The sequence below is a fragment of the Stomoxys calcitrans genome, chromosome 2, assembly GCF_963082655.1.
Source record: "Stomoxys calcitrans chromosome 2, idStoCalc2.1, whole genome shotgun sequence".
In the NCBI taxonomy this organism is placed as follows: Eukaryota; Metazoa; Arthropoda; class Insecta; order Diptera; family Muscidae; genus Stomoxys; species Stomoxys calcitrans.
In genome coordinates, this window is record NC_081553.1 from 57,396,838 (window position 1) to 57,422,154 (window position 25,317).

The window sequence follows — 25,317 nt, forward strand, 5'->3', positions numbered from 1 at the left end:
TTCAGAATCCAGACGAATTACTTTGACATTTAAAGTTCATATGTTGCAGTAGATGATGTTGATGATGATGATTTCCTCCTTTTGGTAGATTTCAATGGAAACAAACAGGAAATATGCACAACAATTCTTCATCCTGCTCTGAAATTTATTTACAATCGGATGAAAGCAAAAGACAATAACAATTGTGGCATGGTGAGGAAAGGAGTTCGTATTGTTGAAAATCAATTTCAAATATTCATCTCCAATTGTCATTGTCTGATTGACTTTAGAGATTTGTTCGAAGGAGGAGACTTAAAACTTTGTATTGCATTTTGGGAACCTAGTGACTTTGACAGAATAGAAGGAGAGAAAAAAACACAAAACTAACGAATGTAAATTTGTTGCAAATTAAATTGATTTTCATGGGATTGTCGTTAGTTTTACAAATTACTGTGTTGCAGCTGATAGAATTTGATTGGAATTTGTGTAGTTTCTGCCAAATTAATAAATTATGGATGACAAAACTACAGGGAAAGGAAAGTTCATAGTTGTAAAAGTAATTCAAACCAATAAAGCCCGCATTGGGTTTAGCAAGATCGAATTCTGACTTCAATTTTCCGTCCTTCTTTCTATTCTATCCGTCTTCCCTTCATTTTGTCCGTCTATCTGTCCTTCATTTTGTCCCTCTGCCAGTCCGCCTGTCTGTCCGTCTGTATGTTTATCTGCCCATTAGTAAATCTGTCTGTCTGTCCTTCTCTTTGTCTATCTGTCTGCCCTTCTCTTTGTCTATCTGTCTGTCCTTCTCTTTATCTATCTGTCTGTCCTTCTCTTTGTCTATCTGTCTGTGCTTCTCTTTGTCTATCTGTCTGTCCTTCTCTTTGTCTATCTGTCTGCCCTTCTCTTTGTCTATCTGTCTGTCCTTCTCTTTGTCTATCTGTCTGTCCTTCTCTTTGTCTATCTGTCTGTCCTTCTCTTTGTCTATCTGTCTGTCCTTCTCTTTGTCTATCTGTCTGTCCTTCTCTTTGTCTATCTGTCTGTTCTTCTCTTTGTCTATCTGTCTGTCTATCTATTTGCCTGGTTTTTCATCTGTCGGTTTGTCCATCTGTCAGTCTGTCCTTCCATCTTCTGTCTGTCTGTTTATCCATCTGTCAGTCCCCCTCCTCGTCTTTCTGTTTATCCATTTGCCTGTCCAAATTCGTCTATCGTCTATTCTATTCGACTGTTCGTCTATCTGTCTTTTTCCCTGTCTGTCCGTCTCCACCTTAATTTGTGCAACACATATTTAAAAAATTTAAAAAAAAAATTTGATATAAACATCACCCTTGCCTCCTGCCAGGCTTTCGAAGTATATGCAAGTCCTAGGCACGCTGTGAAAATATTGGCCAGATGAGGCGCCAGATAGTCGGCCTCCTTCTGTAGTACCTCCGGAAATATTCCATCAGGTCCGGGTGACTTAAATGGACCTGATGGAATATTTCCGGAGGTACTACAGAAAGAGGCAGACTATCTGGCGCCTTGTCTGGCCAAAATTTTCACAGCGTGCCTAGGACTTGCATTTACTTCGAAAACCTGGCAGGAGGCAAGCGTGGTGTTTATACCCCAGCCCGGCAAGGCAAGTGATGTGACACCAAAGGCCTACAGACCTATAAGCCTAACGTCCTTTCTACTCAAAACCTTGGAACGAATTATGGACACCATTATAAAGAGTAGAACATCCACCGAACTGCTGAAACACAAACAGCATGCCTATATCAAGGGAAGGTCGGTGGAGACTGCCCTGCACGAGGTTGTGCATAAAATAGAAGAATCCTTCGCTGCCCAAAACGTACAGTCTGGCGGTATGCATTGACATCGAGGGGGCTTTCACCAATGTGCGGACCGACACACTGATCCTATCCTTAGAGCAGTACCGGGTGGACCCGGTCTTTAGAGATGGCACAACCATGTGCTAAGGAACAGGTGGATAAATTGTGTGTCACATGGCATAAATATAAGGAAGAAAGTGGCAAAAGGCACGCCACAGGAGGGCATTTCAATGCCACTCCTATGGGTGACCAACATAAATGACCTGACTGAGGAGGGATTTGAACCCCTCTGCTACGCAGACGATGTTGTAATACTTCTAAGGGATAAAAATCCGAACGAGCTATGCAAAAGGGCCGAAAGGGTCTTGCATATGGCATATGACTGGGCTAGACCCAGAGGTCTCAATGCTAACCCAGAGAAGACTGGAATATGCCTGTTCACCAGGAAGACGAAGGTGGGCTAATTTAACGCACCACGTTTCCTCAATAAGAAGATTTCGATGTCTGACAAGGTCAAATACTTAGGTGTGATCTTGGACAGGAAACTGAATTGGAAGTGTCACATTCAGGAGCTGAGTACTGAGAAGGCTCACAGATGTCGGGCACTATGTAGACAGGCCGTAGGCTCGAAATGGGGGCTGAATCCGAGGATAGTTCATTGGCTCTACAGGAGAGTGATAAGACTTACTTTCGGCGATATTGGTGAGGCACACAATTTCGGCGATTTTAGTGAGGCACTGTGCCATACATAGAAGCCATGTAAAAACCTCTCCCAAAAGGAGGATAGTCCATTGGCTCTACAGGAGCGTGATAAGACTTACTTACGCTTCAGTAGTTTGGTAGACTGCCAACATCAGCAAAAATATCAGCGGTGATTTTCCTTTCACAATTCCGGCGATATTAGTGAGGCACTGTGCCATACATAGAAGCCATGTAAAATCCTCTCCCCAAAAAAAGGTGCAACTTAAGGACCATAGAACAGGTTCAGGGAACATGTTGTCTTGGCATAGGCGGAGCGATGAGGACCACGCCCACTAGGGCTCTGGTACCTATTCTAGATATCCGACCCATTGACATACAGCTTAAGTGTGAGGCAGCCACTGCGGCTATGAGTCTTAAGGTGATGGGAGAATAGATTGAGAATGGGAGCAGCTCATACCATTGCGGTATAAGCGAGGCGACGATAGGAAACCTGGAAGGAAGGGATGAAGTTTCCCATCGGACACCTGAGATGAACCTTGAAGTCGAGAGCGAGGCACGGCTGCCATCGGCACAGTCTTGGATTGACGGAACCCTAGAATTGCCATCTAGAAGATCATGTTACACGGATGCATCAAAGCTAGAGGACAGAGTGGGCCTGGGGGGTCTACATTGAGAGCCCAGGGACAGAGATCTGATTTAGACTGCCTGACCATAATACGGTCCTGCAGGCGGAGACCCGGGCGATCACGGAATGCTTGAATTGGTGTGGTGCTAACACGAGGACATTGAGTGTGAACATCTTTACGGACAGTAAAATTGCCATAAGGGCAATAACAACCAGGACGGTAAGATCACGAACAGTCTTGCAGTGTAAGAAGGAGATTAACGCCTTCTCTAAGGATGGCAAAATCCGCATCGTTTGTGTGCCAAGCCATAACGGAGTAAGGGGGAATGAAAGGGCAGACGATCTGGAGGTGAAGGCCAGAGGACTTCCGTCAATAAACTTGGTTAACCCGAAGCCTTTTGGGTCGACGCAGTCCGAGTTAATGGAGTGGCAAAAATCCTATGGGGGGATCCAGATCGTAAAAAGACGAGGCTATTACTGAAAGGAAGTAAGAAGGAGGTCAGTATAGCTATTGGTATCATAACGGAACACATAGGGCAACGAGCTCAAATGCAAATTGGAAATTTTGCCCATGTACATTCCACTAAGGAACTGGGGCAAACTTCTCACATATCAATGAGTTCAGTTCGATTCAAGTTCTAAGCTCAATAATAAGGGGCCTCCTTTTTATAGCCGAGTCCGAACGGACTACGAGCCCTTTTATGTAAAATCGGTGCGGCAAGTGATAGCATGTGTAGGGCATGCGAGGAAGATGAAGAGACATTAGAGCATTTCCTTTGTCATTGCCCGGCTTTCGTGGTACTTAGGTGGACCATGAACCAAATTAGGGGAGTAGTATTGAGAACAATTAAGGATTTTGTAAGCAGCACGGAATTCCTAACTTAAAATTTTCTTTTTAGAGGTAACTTTATAGTTTTTTGAGCGCACAACAAGCCGATTACTGGTATCTGCACCCTCCTTTCAACTTAATCTAAAAAATTTAAATAAATTCTTTAACATCTCTTCAGATATTTAAAGCTAACTTAGACGGTAGCAAAAAAATATCATCTCATAGCAGGCATCATCTTTTAACTCTTTTTCCTGACTAATGTGTTACAGCCAGAGTGGCAAGGCAGAGAAGTTGAACTTTTAATTTACATTTCCAAATTTTTGCCCAAAACAAAAAGCGGCAAAGTAAACAAAAACTTCTCTATTGGTGTTGTTATTGTTGGCACTCTTGAGTTCAGTTCCTTTCAACTTCTTAAAGAAAGGATTCTTTCTTTTGTTTGATGAAAGTGCCAAGGTTGGATCGTTTCGCACTCCTTGCAAATGCTGGCAATTGTCTTAAAGTTTTTCATTTACTTCTATGCTGGTGTGTGTGTGTGTGCGCGTAATACTGAAATTCTTGTTTTACATTCATTTGTATTTGTTTGAAGAAAAATACATCTTGAACTGACTTGCTTACAGAAAAGACAGACAGACAGACCGACAAACAGACATCCGGTGAGACAAACATTAGTACTTGTCCTTTATGCAGATAGTCTTTTGTGTTGTGGCCAACATCTTCATATTCGAGAGCTTATCGAGAGGAAGCCTGCTATCATCCATCTGCATATGGAGTATAATAAATATTTGTATGTGTGTGTGTGTGTGTGTTTGTACTGGGTTCTCATTTAAATTTCACAAAAGTGTTGTTGAAAAATTACTTAGTCTTGGAGGCCTTTGTCTTCAGTTGTGTTCGTGGAAGACCAAGGATGGCTAAGACATAGTGTTGTTAGATTTCATTTTTGAAACGAGAGTTGTAATAGAAAGTTTTAGGCAAGAAAACAGATGAAACCAGTAAGGAAAGGCTAAAGTCGGGCGGAGCCGACTATATAATGCCCTACACCTACCCAAAATTATAAAATCGGTCAATATTTAAATATATATGTAAATGAGAGCTATATCTAAATCTAAACCGACTTTCAAATAGATCGTTTGAAAATTTTTGTAACTACGGCCATATAAGTACAAATCCGGCGATAAATATGTTTGGGTGCTACATCCAAATTTGAACAGATTGTGATGAAATCTCACAGATATGTTAAGATCAGCAACAAACCAATCCGCGCCAAATTTTGTCCATATCGGTTTTAAATTGTAGTTACTGCGGCCATTTAAGTGAAAATTGGGCGATACATATATATGGGAGCTATATCTAAATCTGAACCGATTTTGATGAAATCTTGCACATATGTTAAGATCGATAACAAAACAGTCCGTGCCAAATTTTGTGCAGATCGATTGAAAATTGTAGCCACTATGGCCATTTAAGTGCAAATCGGGCGATACATATATATGGGAGCTATATCTAAATCTGAACCGATTTTGATGAAATCTTGTAAATATGTTAAAATCGATAACAAAACAGTCCGTGCCAAATTTTGTGCAGATCGATTGAAAATTGTAGCCACTATGGCCATTTAAGTGCAAATCGGGCGATACATATATATGGGAGCTATATCTAAATCTGAACCGATTTTGATGAAATCTTGGAGATATGTTAAGATCAGTAATAAAACAATCCATGCTAAATTTTGTACAGATGGGTTGAAAATTGTAGCCACTATGGAAATTTAAGTGCAAATTGCGCGGTACATTGAAGCGCAGATGTAAGTAAGTCCGTCAATGCGCCCCCCTATAATTGGACCTGATTTTGTATGCCAGATTCGTAATCTATTCCCGAATACTTTTCATTTGAGCCCCATAATGATATGAAAGTTCAATTGGCTTGGAGGAGTTTTGGCGTTTAGGGCGACTTTCTGTGTACTTGGACCCAATTTTTTTAATTTTGGATGGTGTTTTGGGTTTAAGGGGGAGGGTCCGCCCCCTTTCCGATATCAAAAAATTATATAGCCTATGTTTCCTTCCTGGCCAACCTACACAATCTGTGAAAATTCCAAGGTAATACCATGCTACGATATTTCAATGGGGATTTTAGGAGCGGGAAAGCCTCCGGATGGTAGTTGCTGGTTAAAGCTGGGATGGTGAGTAAATAATTGATGTTTGTGAGGTGTTTTGGGAAAAATTGGTCCCAAAAGTGGGTTTCAATTTCGTGCTCTACTCCCCAACACCTTTCATTTGAACCTCACCTTGACATGGTCGCTAAATATGTCCGATTTAGGGGTGTTTTGGAGAGTGGGGTGGTCCCCCTAACACTTAGCCCTGAAAATACATCAACATCGTACTCTACTCTCAAATACCATTTATTTGAACCCCATATTGCTATTGCTCTCAAAATTGGATATCAATTCCTTGTCTTATCTTAAATACCTTTCATTTAAACCCCTTATTGCAAAAGTCAGCAAATATGTGCGTTTTGGGGTATGAGCCCTAAAAACAATTATTATCGAGATCCACTCTCTTTAAGACCCAAATTGTCATGATGAGCAAAGGGGTGGACCCCCAGTAACTTGGTCCCACATTTGGATATCAGATTCGTATTCTACTCGCAAATACCTTTTATTTGAGTCCCATATTGCCCCCCTAACACTTGGACCGACAACTGGATAACAGACGAACACGTACACACGGTTGTTCAACCATCAATTTATTGAGCATCCCGAGAGTGACGGGGTAAGGAGGACAGCCATTCGCCGTATTCGTATTCTCCGAGCCGATGAACAACCATCACAAATTACCGTGGGCGAAGTTACGAATGTCATCTGTGGCGTCAAATCATCCAAGGTATTGGGCCCCGACGGAATCTCTACATTGATGTTGAAGAATCTGGATTTGCCTGGAGTTGAGTACCTTACCATTGTCCTCAACCTGTCAACCACTCTTGTAGTTCCCGATGTCTGGAAAATGGGCAGAGTGAGTTTAGGGGAGTCGTACAGACCGATCTCCCTTCTCTCACCAGTGGCAAAGACGCTTGAGGCATTACTCCTCCCGAGCCTCGTAGGAGAATTTCCATTCGCCGAGCATCAACAACAGCACATCAACAGCTTTGCATGCCATCACCGCACACATTTGCCGTGGTTTCAATCAGCCCAGGCCATGTGATAGGACGGTCCTCGTGGCACTGGACCTATCGAAGGCATTCGACACGGTCCGCCATGCCAAATTATTTGGGGACATCGCCAACACGTCCCTCCAGCCAGGCTTGAAACGCTGGGTCGCGAATAATCTGTGTGGTCGTCAGCCATTTGTGGAATTTAGGGATAAGAAGTCGAAGCACCATAGAGTGAAACAGGGAGTTCCCCAAGATGGGGTGATATCTCCGGACTCTGATTAACCTCTACCTATCCTCCATTCCACCCCCTCCAGACGGCATAGAGATCGTATCATATGCGGCATCTATATGCCATCTCTAGATCAAGCGACATATCAGCAGGTCTAGACAACATTCATGCAGAAACGGTAGCAGATGCGGGAAATGGCTACCGGGTGAATGTTGTCCTTGCAGAACGACCGCCTCCCATTGCATCCGAAGAAATTGAACTCCCCCCGCAAACCAGTGTGGTTCTGGTTCAATTACGTTCCGGCAGATGGAGCCGCCTCAATTCCCACAGAGCTAGGATTGATGTCGACGTTCAAGATGTATGTCCCGATTGTAACCAGGGACCGCACGATACACGTCACCTGTTTAACTGCCCGGCCAGACCCACTCGACTCAGACCCAGATCCCTGTGGACGCACCCCATCTTAGTCGCAGAGTTACTGGGTCTTGACACTCAACAGAATCAAGCAGACGAAAGATAGAACACAACAAATTGCTACAACAACAACAACAACTGGATATCAGATACGTTTTCTTATCCTAAACTCCTTTCCCATATTGCCGTGATCGGTCTAAATATATATTTGGTAGGTTTTGGGAATCCCCCTAGGGGCGGCCCCCTAGGTAACCCATCCGAAATTTGGATACCAAATTTTTATTTTTAGGTTACTTTAAAAAACCTCACAAAATGTCGCTTAAATCGCATCACCAATCACCGAGATCTGGCGTTTCTGAAAATTAGGTTAAGGGAATCCAATCGGTACATACATCCTGTTAAGGGGTTTTGGGGGGTGGGGAGGCTCCTCAGAAACCAAGGAATAAATTTTTATATCAGCATTGGACTCTATCTTTAAATAAGTTTCATTTGATACCCATATTGTTCCAATCGGTAAACATGTCCGCCCGGGTGGGTTTTGGGATGGGGCGTCCCCCCAGGTGTTTTGACCCAAAAATTTTACACCAATTTTGTGTTTTGGGGTACCATAAGGCAGCATACGAAATTTTGCTCAAATCGATCCACCTATTTTCGATATCTAGCGTTTTTGAAAATTGGGGTATGGGGGAGAGTCCGCCCCGCCTTCGGATATCAAAATACTTAGAGCCCTATTTTCACCGGGGGCCCAAATTCTGCTATCTGTGAAAATCGGTTCAACCGTTTTAGAGTCTATACGGAACAGACAAACAAACTAACAAACATACAAACCGACAAACAAACACAAATTGATTTTTTTTATAGAAGAAGATTTAAAAATTTCCAAACCAGCCCTCGCATTAAAATCTCATTGGAAATTTTCCAAAAAATCTTAGTACGTCAGAAAATCTTTATTTTATTGTTGTAGTTGTCATTATCTGCTGACAAGGATAAAACCTGGTGTAACTTTCAAACAGAACAAGAATGAACATCTAGAAAATGTAGAAGGATTTACAAAAGTTCACTGTTGAAGAGTGCATTTGTTTATAGCACACTTCTAGTGATTTCATAGTAGCTCAGCTTAAGGTGTCATTTTGCATAGGAGAAGTTCACCTACACACACTGAAGCATGAACTCATATATGAACGAAATTGAACTATGCTTTTAATTAAAAATTTTTGTATAAAAATGTACAAGATGTTTATTAAAATCCGAGACCAACAACAATGACAACGCAGTATTTAGGCAGGGTCAAGGCTTTTTCAAAACCAAATAAAGAAACAAGAATTTCAAGCAGCAAGAAAGACAAGAGATGTGAAATGCAATAAAAATGTTGTGAGGCAAGTTCGTATAGCCTACAGAAACAAAATTTCTATGAAATTTTGCCTAAAGACAAAATTTCTATGAAATTTTACCTAAAGACAAAATTTCTATGAAATTTTACCTAAAGACAAAATTTCTATGAAATTTTACCTAAAGACAAAATTTCTATGAAATTTTACCTAAAGACAAAATTTCTATGAAATTTTACCTAAAGACAAAATTTCTATGAAATTTTACCTAAAGACAAAATTTCTATGAAATTTTACCTAAAGACAAAATTTCTATGAAATTTTACCTACAGACAAATTTTTTTATGAAATTTTGCCTAAAGACAAAAGACAAATTTTCTATGAAATTTTGGCTAAAGACAAATTTTCTATGAAATTTTGCCTAAAGACAAAAGACAAAATTTCTATGAAATTTTGCCTAAAGACAAAATTTCTATAAAATTTTACCTTAAGACAAAATTTCTATGAAATTTTACCTAAAGACAAATTTTCTATGAAATTTTACCTAAAGACAAAATTTCTATGAAATTTTACCTAAAGACAAAATTTCTATTAAATTTTACCTAAAGACAAAATTTCTATGAAATTTTACCTAAAGACAAAATTTCTATGAAATTTTACCTAAAGACAAAATTTCTATGAAATTTTACCTAAAGACAAAATTTCTATGAAATTTTACCTAAAGACGAAATTTCTATGAAATTTTACCTAAAGACAAAATTTCTATGAAATTTTACCTAAAGACAAAATTTCTATGAAATTTTACCTAAAGAAAAAATTTCTATGAAATTTTACCTAAAGACAAAATTTCTATTAAATTTTACCTAAAGACAAAATTTCTATTAAATTTTACCTAAAGACAAAATTTCTATTAAATTTTACCTAAAGACAAAATTTCTATGAAATTTTCCCTAAAGACAAAATTTCTATGAAATTTTCTCTAAAGACAAAATTTCTATGAAATTTTCTCTAAAGACAAAATTTCTATGAAATTTTGCCTAAAGACAAAATTTCTATGAAATTTTGCCTAAAGACAAAATTTCTATGAAATTTTGCCTAAAGACAAAATTTCTATGAAATTTTGCCTAAAGACAAAATTTCTATGAAATTTTGCCTAAAGACAAAATTTCTATGAAATTTTGCCTAAAGACAAAATTTCTATGAAATTTTCTCTAAAGACAAAATTTCTATGAAATTTTCTCTAAAGACAAAATTTCTATGAAATTTTCTCTAAAGACAAAATTTCTATGAAATTTTGCCTAAAGACAAAATTTCTATGAAATTTTGCCTAAAGACAAAATTTCTATGAAATTTGCCTATAGACAAAATTTCTATGAAATTTTGCCTAAAGACAAAATTTCTATGAAATTTTGCCTATAGACAAAATTTCTATGAAATTTTGCCTAAAGACAAAATTTCTATGACATTTTGCCTAAAGACAAAATTTCTTTGAAAGACAAAATTTTTATGAAATTTTGCCTAAAGACAAAATTTCTATGAAAGACAAAATTTTTATGAAATTTTGCCTAAAGACAAAATTTCTATGAACTTTTGCCTAAAGACAAAATTTCTATGAAATTTTGCCTAAATACAAAATTTCAATGAAATTTTTCCTAAATACAAAATTTCAATGAAATTTTTCCTAAAAACAAAATTTCTATGAAATTTTGCTTAAAGTTTTTTTTTTAGTTTTATAATATTGCTGAAATGTACTCACTGCCATCGCTATGGGGAACTCCTTCACGCAGCAGAAAATAACGTAAACCTTCCATTGTATACGTCTCAGCTGCTTCCATAGGGTCAACAACATTATTTTTACTTTTCGACATTTTCTGGCCGTCAACAGTCCAGTGCGAATGTACAAACAACTCTTGTGGTGGTTCCAAACCTGTAAAAAAGGAAGAGGAAATTAGTAAAATGTTTTTCTCAGAACATTTTGTATACATGGATAGATCTAAATGGGATGGGGAATCGAGTCATAAAGACTTCTGGACATGTGAGGGGTCTTTCAGGCGGAGGTTTTCGCGATCCTGTAGTCGCTGGAGACGATGTTAAGGGCACTAGCTGCGATGTCAAACTACTTGTTCACGGTCCAAAGAAATTGGAAACTTGGTGTTTCGCAAACTATGGGAATTTTTCTTTCTAATGGGATTTGGTGACGTGGCATGATGGCACCCTATTTGTGTCGCCAAGGATTATATAACGGGGGAGTCCTTCGAAGCTGACGGGGTGATAGAACACTCTAGACTGGACCCTCTGCCCAGAAGCTTTCACAGGAGCTTCTGGGCAGGAATAAACATGAATGCCATAAAAAATTGAGTAATAGAAAATTTTGAATGGTTATTTCGTCTTTCAGGTGTAAATCTTCGCGACCCTAAAGGTACTAGAGACGATGTCGAAGGCAATAGAGAAAATGACGATATACTAGATCCTAGTCCAAAGATTGCTTTAGACTGAGGGATTTGAAACTTGGCGTTCCCCAAGCTAAGGGATTTATTTTTATAACCTCCACCATAGAAAGGAGGTACACAAATTTCGTCATTCCGTTTGTAAGACCTCGGAATATTCGTCTAAGGCTCCATAAGTATATGTATTCTTGATCGTCATGACATTTTATGTCCTAGCCATGTCCGTCCGTCCGTCCGCCTTACTGTCGACAGCACGCTCACCTTCGAAGGAGAAAAGCTAAGTGGTTGAAATTTTGCACAAATACTTCTTGTAAGTTAAGGTCGGTTGAGATTGCAAATAGGCCTCATCGGCTCATGTTTTGATATAGCTGTCATATAAACCGATTATGGATCTTAACTTCTTGAGCCACTAGAGGGCGCCATTCTCCTCGGATTTGGCTGAAATTTTGCACGAAGCGCCCTTGAGCCACTAGAGGGCGCCATTCTCCTCGGATTTGGCTGAAATTTTGCACGAAGCGTTTTGTTACGACATTCAATAACTGTGCTGATTACGGTTCAAATCGGTCCATAACCTGATATAGCTGCCATATAAACCGATCTTGATTCTCGACATCTTGAGCCACTAGAGGGCGCACATTTGGCTGAAATTTAGCATGAAGTGTATAACCTCCAATAACTGTACTAAGTATGCTTCATATCAGTACATAAACTGAAATAGCTGCCATAAAAACCGATCTGGGATCTTGACTTTTTAGCCCTGTAGAGGGCGCAATTCTTAACCGATTTGCCTGAAATTTAACAGGAAGTGTTTTCTTATAATTGCAACAACTGTGCGTAGTACGGATTAAAACGGTCTACAACCTGATATAGCTGTCATATATACCGATCTTGGATCTTGACTTTTTGAGCCACTAGAGGGCGCAATTTTCATCCGGTTTGGCTGAAATTTGGTACGAAGTGTTTTGTTATAACTTCCGACAACTGTGCTATGAATGGTTCAAATCGGTACATAACCTGTTACAGCTGTCTTATAAACCGATCTGGGATCTTGACTTCTTGAGCCAAAAGAGGGCGCAATTCTCATCCGATTTGGCTGAAATTTTGCATAAAGTTGTTTGTTATGACTTCCAATAACTGTGCTCAGTATGATTAAAATCGTTTCATAACCTGATATTGCTGCCATAAAAACCGATCTGAGATATTGACTTCTTAATCCTCTAGAGGGCGCAATTCTTACCCGATTTGGCTGAAATTTTGTACAACGTCTTCTCCTAGTACCTTCAACATACGTGGCCAATATAGTCTGAATCGGTCTATTACCTTATACAGCTCCCATATAAACCGATCTCCAGATTTTATTTCAGTCCATTGGGATAAGATTTGCGCATTGTTGGGGCTTAAATAGACGCAATTCTTTTCCAAATGGACTGAAATATTACACAATGACTTCAGACTATAACTTGATATGGCTCCAATAGCATAACAATTCTTATCCATTATTCTTTGTTTTCCTAAAAGGAGATACCGTGGAAAGAACTCGACAAATGCGATAAATGGTGGAGGGTATATATAGGACACGGCCCGGCCGAACATAGCACGCGGTTACTTGTTTTACTCTGATGTGGGAGAGCGAAGCGACATGACTTTATGCGACCCAGCGGATTTTGAACCAGGCGAGTCCATTCATGATGAAGGGCTGAACGGAAAAGGATATTTGGGATGGGTGCACGAATTGGTCTCAATTGGATGGGGCACCAGGGAAGGTTTCTGGACAGTTGTATCAACTTTAAGTCAGAGCTCTTCATGATTCTGAATGCACTGATGATGATCTCGATGCGTTGTGGTAGTTTTTGGCTTCGAGTTATAAGGGGTCGGGAAGAGGCACAGGATAGCATTGAGCTCCACACAGGCTGGAACATTAAGATCCGATTTTTGTGGTGTTCATTGCTGCCACGAGAAGCTTAGCTGCGAGCTAACGGGCGCGTCCACGTGTTGCGGATAGGGGAATGATCCATACGGAGTAGCTGCAACGGCAGTCGCAGACAATCAGCGGTGTCGAGCAGAGAATCTCAGTGAGAGGCCGGGCGGCACCGGTTCTTTAACAAATACTGGTTGCCTATAATGCTCGATATGGCAAGGCGAGTTATTGGCGCCTTTAAATAACCAATGGGCACCTTGTTCCCGCGGCGACCGGTCCTTTGAACCGGAACGAACTTGCTACAGGAGCTTGACGAGGATCGCCACCTCCACATAAAAATTTGGCTACAACAACAACAATGTTATCAATATCGTCAGCTGGAAACGTGGCAGCTGACGAGCTCGTCAGGAATGGATCGCTGATGTGAGCCGTTGCTGTGAAACAGGTAAAAATTAACTACTGCAGGGTGTGTGTGACCAGAAGAAGTTGGATATGGTGGAGCACGTTTGGGTGTCTAACCTACAATTATGCGAAGACTCAGTATTGTGGATTGCCTATAGGCACATGACCCTCTCGGGATTTTGGATTACTGTGGAAGCTACAGTGTCAGACTGGCGAAGCTCTCACCTATGAGATCTCGTCTCTAGTCCTTTTTTCTTTATGTATTGACGTTATGATAACCTCTAAGTCTTATGATAACCTCTTTGTTGCCGAAAATACCATTGGGCAACAAAACAGAAGGAAACTAACTTCCCACAATATTAAATAATTGTTGCCCGATTTACATGGTAGCTCAGTGATAAGTGGACCTTTGGTTTTAAGCCGGTCCCGAATGGCGTGCAATGACATTTAGTAAGGGGATAACCACCGGTGAAAAATTTTGTTAGATTTTCCCGCCGGCGGGATTTGAGCCCGGTTATTTGGGCACTATTGGCGGGCATGCTAACCTATCCACCATGGTGACTGCCAGTCTGGCATTTCATAGGAAATGTAAAGCCGTGCATTAGGGTTTTTGTAAGCAACACGGAATTCCCGACATAGATTTTTTCGGGGTTAAATTTCGACAATAAACCAAGCTTGCTTGGGTATATAACCATACTGGCAGTTAAAAACAATTTTTTTTAGACTTCGAATAAAGTTATCAAGTGTGTTAGGTATGAATCACTAGCGCATGGCGTAAGACTGTCTGCCTATGAAACGTAATTCCCGAGATGCACTTCTGGCAAGAGCATACCAAAATGTTTCACCACTGTTAGAAGCATTTGTAAGGCCTTGTAAAAGGTAAAACTTATCAACAAAGAGCTGCTACTTGAGAACATGTCGTTCGATCTCACCTATAACAAGTAAAACCGTGCTAAATTCGGGCTTGTAAGGACTAAAGAAGTCAAATCGGGAGATTGGTTTATAAGGGAGCTATATCAGGTTATAGACCGACTTGAACCGTACTAGGCACAGTTTGGGGCTCAAGGACTCAAATCGAGACATCGGTTTATATGGGAGCTATATCAGACTATAGACCGATTGGGACCGTACTTGGCACAGTGTTTGAAAGTAATAAAAGAATACTACATACAAAATTTCAGCCAAATCATACAAAAATTGCACCTTCAAGGGGATCAAGACGTCAAATCACGAGATCGGTTTATATGTGAGGTATATCAGGTTATAGACCGATTTGAACCGTACTAGGCACAGCTGTTGGAAGTCATAACAGAACACTACATGCAAAATTTAAGCCAAATCGGACAAAAATCGCGGCTTGTAAGGGCTCAAGAAGTCAAGTCGGGAGATCGGTTTACATGGAAGCTATATCAGGTTATAGACAAATTTGGACCGTACTTGGCACAGTGTTTGTATGTCTTAACAAAAAATTACATGCTCAATTTCAACCAAATCAGACAAAATTTAAGGCTTGTAAGGGCTCAAGGGCAAATCGGGAGATCGGTTTATATGGGGGCTATATCAGGTTATAGACCGATTTGAACCGTACTTGGCGCAGTTGTTGAAAGTCATAACAAAACTCTACAAGAAAAATTTCAGCCAATTAAGACAAAAATTGCGGCTTCCAAGGGCTCAAGACATCAAATCGAGAGATCGGTTTATATGGGAGCTATATCTAAATCTGAACCGATATGGCCCATTTGCAATCCCCAACGATCTACATCAATAGTTAGTATCTGTGCAAAATTTCAAGCGGCTAGCTTTATGGGTTCGACCGCTATCGTGATTTCGACAGATGGACATGGCTAGATCGATTCAGAGCGTCGAGACGATCATATTTCGAGATATTACAAATGGAATGAATAGATTAATATACCACATCCTAAGGGGGTATAGACAGACAGAACTGTAAAGTAAAAGGTTAATAATTTGGTTATAGTGTCAGCCTGAAATCAGGCTCACGGCAATTTTCTCCATTGCAATATCACAAACTTTCCCCAAAGTGGTGCCGAATTTCGACACGCCGTTCAGAATCAGCTAAAAAAGTATGTCCCTTGTCATTGAGATTAAACTTCAATCGGACTGCACTCATTGATATGTGAGAAGTTTGCCCCCTGTTCCTAAATGGAAAGTTTGTGGGCAAATTGCAATTTGTCATATCACAGTAGCGGCAGCCGGTTGTACGTACCGGATTTACCCGATGGATTCCTTCATCGGCAAGGGCTTTCGCCTCAGTGTACAACACACTTCTACAACAAAAACAATAGTTAGACATACGGTGGAAACCACACTTCCTTTGAGCTCGCTACCAATTTAGCTACAAGGATCTACCACATGGCCCACAATCCCATGGCAGCCGGTTGTACGTTCCGGATGGATCCGTTGAGATTCTTTATCGGCAAGGGCTACCGTTTAGTGTACAACAAACTGATACAACAACAATACATGGTCCAACTTTCACTAATTTTTGGAAAAAAAACTGACTCCTGAGCTTTTGAGAGCCTTTAACCATTTTTTCTGTTTAAAGCCCATTTCATTAGGGCAAGTCACTCACATTGCTAGCTACATATTCCAATAACAATAGGTGACAACACAAATATTTACCTGCAGCAATCAAAAATGCTGGCCAATAAATACCATGGAACTTTAAAATATCCTTTCCAATCACTTGTACTTTAGGTGGCCAACAAGATTGAAACTAAAACAAAAAGATAACAATAAGTAACAGAACGCACCATCAATTTTTGAATACCTTTGGATCTGGATAACCGGCAGATGTTAAATAATTCACCAAAGCATCCAGCCAAACATATATGGACTGTGAGGGATCCTCCGGTACCGGTATGGCCCATTGTACCCTTTGAGCAGGGCGTGATACTGAAACATCTGGTAAGGGTTCCGACAGCATATCAAACAAAATCTTTTCAAATTTCAAAGGCTTAACTTTGCCGCCTTGTTTCAACCAATAGATAATATCATCTTGTAAGTTTCCCAAACGAAACATGTAATTTTTCTCCTCTGTCCACTCAGCCGGGTGACCAGATTCCAAGGAGAACCGCTCCCCCGTTGACTCTTCTACACGCAATTGGGAATCAGTGAGAAATGTTTCATCCGATACACAATACCATCCTTGGTAGTTGGCTGAATATATATGACCTCTGGAGTTCAAAGTTTGCCAAAAGTGCGCAACAGCCTTTTTGTGTCTCTGCTCTGTGGTGCGTATGAAATCGTTATTTTGAATGACGGCTTGTTGGAATACATTGCGGTATCTTGCCGAAATATCATTACAATATTGGTCAACTGGAATACTATGTGAGGCGGCAGCTTGTTGAACTTTTGTACCATGCTCATCGGTGCCCGTACATAAACGTACCAAGGGGGCAGGACTTTCCGGTTTGGCCAACAACTTCTGATAGCGGCAAATTGCATCGGCAATAACAGCCGAATACAGGTGGCCAATATGAGGAGCTGTTCATATAAAATGTAATATATAATATATTAGAAAGTCGTTAGCATGTGGTGGTGCAGTGCTCTTGTTTTGCAATGATTGTTACACCTACCGGCATTAACATAAAATATAGGTGTTGTTACATAGTAAGTCGAACCGAGGTTGGTACAAAATCTCCGTATAGCCTGAACCTTTGGTATTAACATTTTTTAGTAAATGTTCTTACATCTATTCCAATTGATATAAAAAAAACATTGACAACAATTACGAAACCGCGAACAAGAGATCTCAGATGAGTTTTTTTTCTTGTTATTGCAATCAGCTGATTGTTTTGCAAGGCATTGAGCGCTACTTAGTTAGTACGTAACGTAAGTGAACGCAGGAGGGTACCAAATCTATTATGGGGTGTTTAGACTAAAAAATTGATATAGAAAATTTGGTATAAGCTGCGTACCGGCCTTACATCTATTCCGATTGATATAAAAAAAACATTGACAACAATTACGAAACCGCGAACAAGAGATCCCAGATGAGTTTTTTCCTTGTTATTGCAATCAGCTGATTGTTTTGCAAGGCATTAACCGCTAATTAGTTAGTTCGTAACGTTAGTAAAAGCAGGTGGTCTCATGCGAACAGCTAAAAACAGCCGATCAGTTTGACTGTGTTAAAATGCCAATTCTATGTTTACATTCATAGCAAACCACCAAGGATGCACTTATATGTTGAGGTCAAGCAAACAGCTGAGTACAATTTGTTCATTTTAATTTTCCTGTACATCTAAATTTCAAAGGTTTAAAGCACAGTTGTTAATTTTTTTTTAACTTGTGGGGATGTTCTACATGATCCGATCCGTGTTATAAGGATGAAAATACAAATATAAATCACATTTGAAGAAGATAAGTTCCAAAACCAAAGTTTATTTCTAAAACCACCTTGGCATTTCAATTTACGGCATTTGCTACTCAAGGGAGTTCCATTGGGGGTAGAATTTTGTTGTTGTGCCAATGACCATACCTCTTAATTGTACTATGCAAACCACCTCATTTTTTGCACCTTCTCTTTTTTTGTTTCTCTTTTTCTCATTGTCAACTTTGACGCTTGAAACCGAGCGTCATTCGGCGTTGCCACACTTGAGATAGTGTCGCATATTTCAATGCGAATCCGCTTAATGAGTATATAACACACCACCAATAATGGAAAACAGATGTTTGAGTGAGTCGAGTCATTTATTTGAGCAACACCTTCTATTAGCAGGATTCACTAATAGAAGGTTAGGTCACATGCAAAAACACAAAGTGGATAGGCCCCATAAACATCATTAAGGATGTCAAATATGACGATTGAAAATGTCATCATATAGGAGAAAACGTAAACAAAGAATGAATGTAAAAAGAGAACAAGTTGACATCCTCAATGCCAAGTACTGCCAAATATTAAAAAAAAAGTATATCGGCTGATCGCTTGGCTTAACCTTATTCAATGAATCCTGTTCTATTAGTGAATCCTGCACAGAATAAGTGAGGCAGGAAGAATGTCTTGAAAGCTTTAAAAGAAAGTGTCTTCTTTGCATTTTGTTGCACCCTACTCTATCCATCGCATTTGCTTTAAGGCACTCATGTCGATTTTGTACTTTTCTAATTCATTCGTCGAGGTGTATACATTCCAGTTCCAGAATTGCGATTCAATGTCCTTGGATCGTTTTCGAGGTCATCATTATTCCGGGGTTCTTTGTTGTTTTCTTCATTTTTTAATGTTTTGGTCATTTTCTTTAAGGGTAGGTTGCTACCCTCAACCCAAAGCGGATTTGAAAGGGTTGTCTCACGCGAACAGCTGTTAACAGCCGGCCAGGTTTGACGGTATTAAGATGTCAGAATACTGTTGCATTCTCTTTGTTGTTATCTTCTTTCTCGCATATTCTCTGCTCATGTATACACACACGCACATAATTTTCTCTGTGCTTGTTGGCAAAACGTCGATCAGCTTGATGAAAATATGGCAGATTGCTTCATATAGATTTGTGGTTGTTGTACAAATGAGACCACCTATAATTGTTTCGCCATGCAGCTGTAGTAGTAGTAGTAGTAGTAGTAGTATTTATTGAGTCTTTTCTTTTTCGATTACATTGGAATACTGGAATGTACTTATCGATAACAATATAATATACTAAGAACTATTGTTGTTTGGTTCTAATACACGATTATTTGTCTTATTTGCTACTTGCTTAACATGAAGTTGTGTATATGAATGAAAAATCATAACAAATGAATTTTGTAAATAGAAGACTTGCTCCCGGTCCTCACTGTCTCTAACAGAGCTTGATTGTCTGTTAAATAATAAATAATCTTACAATTAAAAAAAACATCTAAAACGAAATAACAATAAGTCTGTTAATCACTATATCGAACAGATCGGAATGGTTTAACCAAATAATAAATGTAGTAAAGTATCACAGATCGTGTGTATGAACTATCGAACGTTCAAATACATATATAAGGCAAGATATATCACATTTTCGTTTTGCTATTAGAATATATTGCAGGGTGAGTAAAATTGTAATAATAATAAATTCCTATGATTTAATAAATTAATATGTAAATATATATATACATCCTCATCCTCTATGAGAGCCTGATGTTGTTGTTTGGAAAAAAATTGGTGTGTTATTGCGGATTGATCCATTGTCGGTGGCTTCATTTATGATGGCAACAGGGGATAGATAAACAGAATCAGCCCAAGATGTATGTTCTTGCAATTCAAAGATTTCTTTAATCAATTCGTTATCATGAGTGGCCAACTTTTGCACAAATGTTTTCTGGAGCTTGAACGCGTAAGAACACAGGGGTTCAATTCCAGAATTGTCGTAGATGAAGTTATTAGAATATTTTTTTGTGCGATTTTGATAATTTTTGTTTATGCATCTGCGAAGAATTTTGCGCTCAAAAATTTCCAGTTCTTTGGCTACTGTCGGGGAGACAGTAAACCAGATGGGAAAGCCGTAGATAAGCACTGGTCTGATGGCCACCTTGTATAGCAACAACTTTGTGGATTGGGGTAAGTGTTTGTTGTTTAAAATGTAAGAAAATGCTCCTAGAATTCTTTTTGACTTCTTCAGAGTTGTCCGTGCGTGGGAGTTGAATTTCATCAGCTTGTCAAACGTGATGCCAAGATATTTGATGCTGGATTCAATTGGGATGTTAACGCCGTTGAGTATAAGTTCCAGAGATTTGCTTTGAGGAACCACGTATTTTGGGCATTTCCCAGATGCGTTTCTTATGCAGATTGCCTTTGATTTCCCTGCATTAATTTGTATGCCCCAAGTGTTATAGTAATTATTTATGATATTAAGGTGCTGCGCTGCTTTCCTGAGAGCAATTTCTGGTGAGGTGTCATGTGCATATATTAAACAATCATCGGCATATAAAATTGCTTGGGAATTTTGTGCAACATGGGGAAAGTCATGCAGGAAGTAATTAAAAAGATGCGGTGCCAACACACTTCCTTGTGGCACCCCACTACAAACGGAACCAGAATCGGATAAGGTACCCTGAATGTCAACACAAAATTTCCGATCTGTTAAAAAGCTTTTTATAGTTTTTACAAGATAAGGATCCACCTCCAAATCAATCAACTTATATAATATTCCTTTATGGCAAACTGAATCAAATGCCTTTGCAATGTCAAGGGAAATCGCTACAGTACATACTTGATTCCGTAAATTAGTGGTAATGTCGTTATGGAATTTTAACAATGCATGCTGCGTGGAGTGCGCTTTTCTGAATCCAAACTGGTAACTTGTTATTGGTTCAATAAGGAATCCATTTTCTATCTTCTGTTTCAGGACTTGCTCAAATATCTTCCCGATGTTAGACAATAAGGATATTGGACGAAAATCGGATGGGCTAATGGATTCGGTGTTTTTTTTTATTGGAAGTATTTTTGCTACCTTCCACTCAGCCGGAAAGTACCCATTATTTATGCAGTGATTAAATATGCAAGTAAGTAAATTCACGGTGGAATCAGGGAACTTTTTTACAACAAAGTTGGAGATTCCATCTAAGCCACTGGATTTTTTATTATTCATTAGCTTTATAATGGATTTAACTTTTGCAGGGTCGACGAAATGGAGGCTATCTGCATTCTGAAAGGCATTAAATTCAGCATCAAGTGTGAAAATAGAACGAGGGATGACATTTATGGTGTTTGATATTCTTGAGTGGAAATCTTCAATCGGACGTGGAGGCAAGCTTTCGCGGAAAGTATTTGAGTAAAACTCGTGGAACTGGTGAGCTATATCAGAGCTATTGGTAATTATATCGTTATTTCGGACAATTTGCTGGCAAAATGGAGACTTAGTTTTCCCTGTGATTTGATAAATTTTTTTAAAAGCGGATGGACTAGGTTTAATATCTTGCAGCCTTTTATTGAAGTAATCTGCTTGCTCAATGTTGATGCTTTCTTTTATAATTGTTTTAAGCAATTGTAACTGGTTAGATAAAAGCTTGTACTCACTAGATGTTCTATTGCCTTTCCGGTGGAATATCTTTTTAAGTTCCTTTTGCCAGAGGTGCTTGATTTTATATAGTTTTTTTGTTCTTTCTGAGAGAAGAAACTTATTGTCCTGGATTTGTATCCGTTTTGTGTGATTATCGTGAATAGTATTAAATGATGAGTTAAAATCCTTTATTAACGCGTCTATTTGTGTGTTTTCCAGGTTCATAATAGACGAGGGCATGATGCGGCAAGACGCTGAATCCATGTCTTGCTTAAAATTGCTCCAATTTGTATCCTTATATGATGTAAAGATGCGAGGGGTTCTCATAAGAAGCTCTGTTTGATCCATACGCAGGGACAATTTAATTGGAAAATGGTCTGAGAAGGATGACAAGGATGCAACTTCAAAATTTGGAAGAGTATCATTTAACAGGTGCGGACTGATGAGGAAATGGTCCAAGAATGAAGAACCGTTTGGAAATGATGGAGAAGAATCACAAATTCGGGTGACATCAAGCATGTTGTCTTCAAGCCATTTTCTCATTGTTTTACCATTCATATTTTCCAGTGTATCACCCCAGACAGGACTTTTTGAGTTTAGATCACCTCCAAGGATAAATCCATCAAAATTCCTACAAAGTTGAATGAGTTTTAATAAATCAGACTCAAACTTATGAGTCTGATAGTTACACTGGACGTAAATTGAACCAATTAGATATTTTCTGCGGACACTGTTGTCTAATAGCTCTATTTGAGCAAGGCAAGTATTTATTCCGACATCATTTAGGACAATTCGGTTGAATTGTATAGAATTTCTGACAACAATGCCAACCCCAATAGGCGAATTGTCATAAATAAAGTTGTATCCATTTAATTTAATTTTCCTGTTTCGTTTTAGATGGCATTCTTGAATAAATCCTATATCTATTTTGTCACGATGCAAGGTGTCCTTTAGCTCTATTTGTCGACTGACATCTACCAGTGACCTCACGTTGTATGTTAAAAATTTTATAACTCTATGGTTCATAATTACTTTTTACTTTATTAAGCAGGCGCAAAAATTCTATCTTGGCATCTGACTTTGTCATACTTGCATATTCAGAGAGAAATATGTGTATTTCTTGTTCCAGTGACAGTTCTTCTGGTTCCAGAAAAATAGAAGCTAATTTAAGGAATTGGTCAATTATTGGGGATTTACGTTGCATTGTATTTTCTTGTACAGAAGAACGCGGATGAAAAAGATTAGAAAATGTCTGGCCAGGAGTTCTCATCGACGACCCCACAGCCTGGTTGACATTGGCCCTTACCATAGACCTCTCTTCGATGGCCTTTGAAATCCTTTGCTGTCGGGCGACAGCATACTTTTTGTATGTTGGGCACCCCCGCCAATTAGCTGGATGACCCACCTCATTGCAATTATTGCAAAACGGATCTGAGGAGTCTTCTCTTTTGCGCAGACATTCACCTGGACCATGATTCTGGTCACATTTCACACATTTATACGCGGAATTACAATTCCGAGATATGTGCCCCCAGCGTTGACACCTATGACATTGTATGTCGGATTCCTTCTTTTTCGGCTTCTCCCAAGAAACCACTTGATTCTGTATGCCCCTGATATCAGATATATCAGTAAGCTTCTTACCGGGTAATAGCGAAACTAAAAAAAAGACCAGTGTCAGCATTCTTCTTTGTTTTGTATTTTGCTATATTTGCAACTGTGTTCGGTACTTTCTCCTCCAATTCAGCTTTTACATCGCTGATTTCGGTGCTTGAGGTAAGGCCTCGTAATACAAATGACGGTTGTTTCATCTCCTTTGGGGTAAATGAGTACGAATGTACACCTTTCTGACGTAAAATGGCCATCATTGATAAATGGACGGACGGGTCCATAAAGTAGATTTTACTTTTATTTTTATTAATATTTTTTACCTTAAAAGCAGATGTCCCAATTGTATCTCTTAAGGAGTCAACTAGAGCTTTGACATTCACATTAAAAAGGAATATTGGTGGGCACCATTTTAATTTTGGTGCATTGTCATTGTTGCTATTGTTGTTGTTGCCTTTGGCAGCCTGTGTGGCTTGAGTTGATGGAGCAGATACGGAGGCAAAATCAACCTGGGTAAGAACCCCAAGTATACCAAATTGATTGTCGTCCATCTGCTTGTGTTTTTTTAATCTTTCCCTTAATTCAGAGGACTCCAAGTCCTTCAAATCTACGGTGGTTTCGAGCCGTTGTCTCTTGGTGGCATTTATGCTTGTTGTCGCTGTTGCATTGTTGGTAAATATTGCAGTCGTTGCTTGCTGTGAAGTTGATGCCTCCTCCTCCACTGCATCAGAGTCCATCTCGTTGGGAGAAAAACCAGGCATCATATTTGCAAAACCTTGCAGGTGTGATGCCTGTTTTTTTTGATGATTCGGTAAATAATTTATGAATTCTTAATTTTTTGTTTATGTTAAAAAAAATATACGTCTGTTTAGATTCAGTGTTGCCTACTTTTTTTCAGCAGCTGTAGTAATGGGCATGCAATATTGTGAAATTCAAAACTGTTTTGATGCAGATTCAATCTTGCTGCTTAAATGGTAATCGATCGATTAAATGGTAATCGATACATATGAGAATAATGAAACTGGTTGCTACAAGGTCGGTTATACTATGTTCAGACCCAAGGCGGATTTAATAAGCTGGTCTCACGCGAACAACCGGACAGATTTGACGGTGTTAAGATGACAGATTTTTGCTCGCATTCTCTTTGTTGTTATCTGCTTTGACCTCTCCTTATAAGTGCATCCTGAAACGACGCTAATGAGTGTCTGGGGCCGAATCTTATATACCCTACACCATGGATCGCATTTGTCGAGTTCTTTGCGCGTTATCTCTTTTAAGGCAAACAAAGAATAATTTAAAAGAATTGTTATGCTATTGGAGATATATGAAGTTATAGTCCGATTCGGACCATAGTAGAAGACATTGGGTAATATTTTAGTCCATTCGTGAAAGAATAGCGCCTTGTAGGGGCTCAAGAAGCATATTCGGGAGATCGGTTTATATGGGAGCTATATCAGGCTATAGATCGATTAAGACAATATTGGACACGTATGTATGTTGAAGGCTGTTTCACAAAATTTCAGCCAAATCGGATAAGAATTGCGCCCTCTAGAGGCTTTAGAAGTCAAGATCCCAGATCAGTTTATATAGCAGCTATATCGGGTTATGCATCGATTTGATATCGCAGTTGTTGAAAGTCATAAAAAAATACTTCATGCTAAATTTCAGTCAATTAGGATAAGACTTGCACCCTCTAGTTGTTCAAGAAACCAAGATGCAAGATCGGTTTATATAGCAGATATATCATGCTATAAACCGACTAAAACCATATTTGGCACAGTTGTCGGAAGTCGTAATAAACAATTTCATGCAAAATTTCAGCCAATGCGCCCTCTATTGGCTCAAGAAGTATAGATTGAAGATCGGTTTATATGGCAGCTATATCAGGTTATGAACCGATTTCAACCA

General features: G+C 39.2%; 2 protein-coding genes and 1 long non-coding RNA gene across 6 annotated transcripts in view; 1 reads left to right on the plus strand and 2 right to left on the minus strand.

Moving 5' to 3' along the window:
• LOC106080670 (methionine--tRNA ligase, mitochondrial) overlaps positions 1-17,623 on the minus strand; it is a 46,355-nt gene extending 28,732 nt beyond the window's left edge. Inside the window, exons 1-4 of the mRNA XM_013242124.2 lie at positions 17,422-17,623; positions 16,614-17,329; positions 16,466-16,559; positions 10,812-10,982 (exon numbers count right to left, since the gene is read on the minus strand). Coding sequence (XP_013097578.2) covers positions 10,812-10,982; positions 16,466-16,559; positions 16,614-17,329; positions 17,422-17,515 — 1,075 coding nt within the window. The 5' untranslated portion in view covers positions 17,516-17,623. The remainder of the gene's footprint in view (positions 1-10,811; positions 10,983-16,465; positions 16,560-16,613; positions 17,330-17,421) is intronic.
• Positions 17,624-20,269: 2,646 nt separating this feature from the next.
• LOC131995136 (uncharacterized) lies at positions 20,270-22,457 on the plus strand. 4 transcript variants are annotated; one of them, XR_009397193.1, is made up of 5 exons: positions 20,270-20,360; positions 20,422-21,304; positions 21,420-21,591; positions 22,021-22,306; positions 22,369-22,457. It is a non-coding gene; the product is annotated as an uncharacterized LOC131995136 (long non-coding RNA). The 4 variants fall into 4 exon arrangements; XR_009397191.1 differs by lacking the exon at positions 22,369-22,457 and having other exon boundaries at positions 20,422-21,031; positions 21,148-21,304; positions 22,021-22,110; XR_009397190.1 differs by lacking the exon at positions 22,369-22,457 and having other exon boundaries at positions 20,422-20,848; positions 20,901-21,304; positions 22,021-22,110.
• Positions 22,458-22,640: 183 nt separating this feature from the next.
• LOC131995135 (uncharacterized) lies at positions 22,641-24,235 on the minus strand. The gene is made up of 2 exons (XM_059363182.1): positions 23,733-24,235; positions 22,641-22,684 (listed from the first exon to the last, which is right to left on the minus strand). The coding sequence occupies exons 1-2, from the start codon at positions 24,171-24,173 to the stop codon at positions 22,676-22,678; spliced, it is 450 nt and encodes a 149-aa protein (XP_059219165.1). The 5' UTR covers positions 24,174-24,235; the 3' UTR covers positions 22,641-22,675.
• Positions 24,236-25,317: the final 1,082 nt, after the last annotated feature.

Bases quoted from the DNA above. Each gene is read 5' to 3' on its own strand.
- LOC131995135 (XM_059363182.1), bottom strand. From the start codon at position 24,173: ATGATGCCTGGTTTTTCTCCCAACGAGATGGACTCTGATGCAGTGGAG.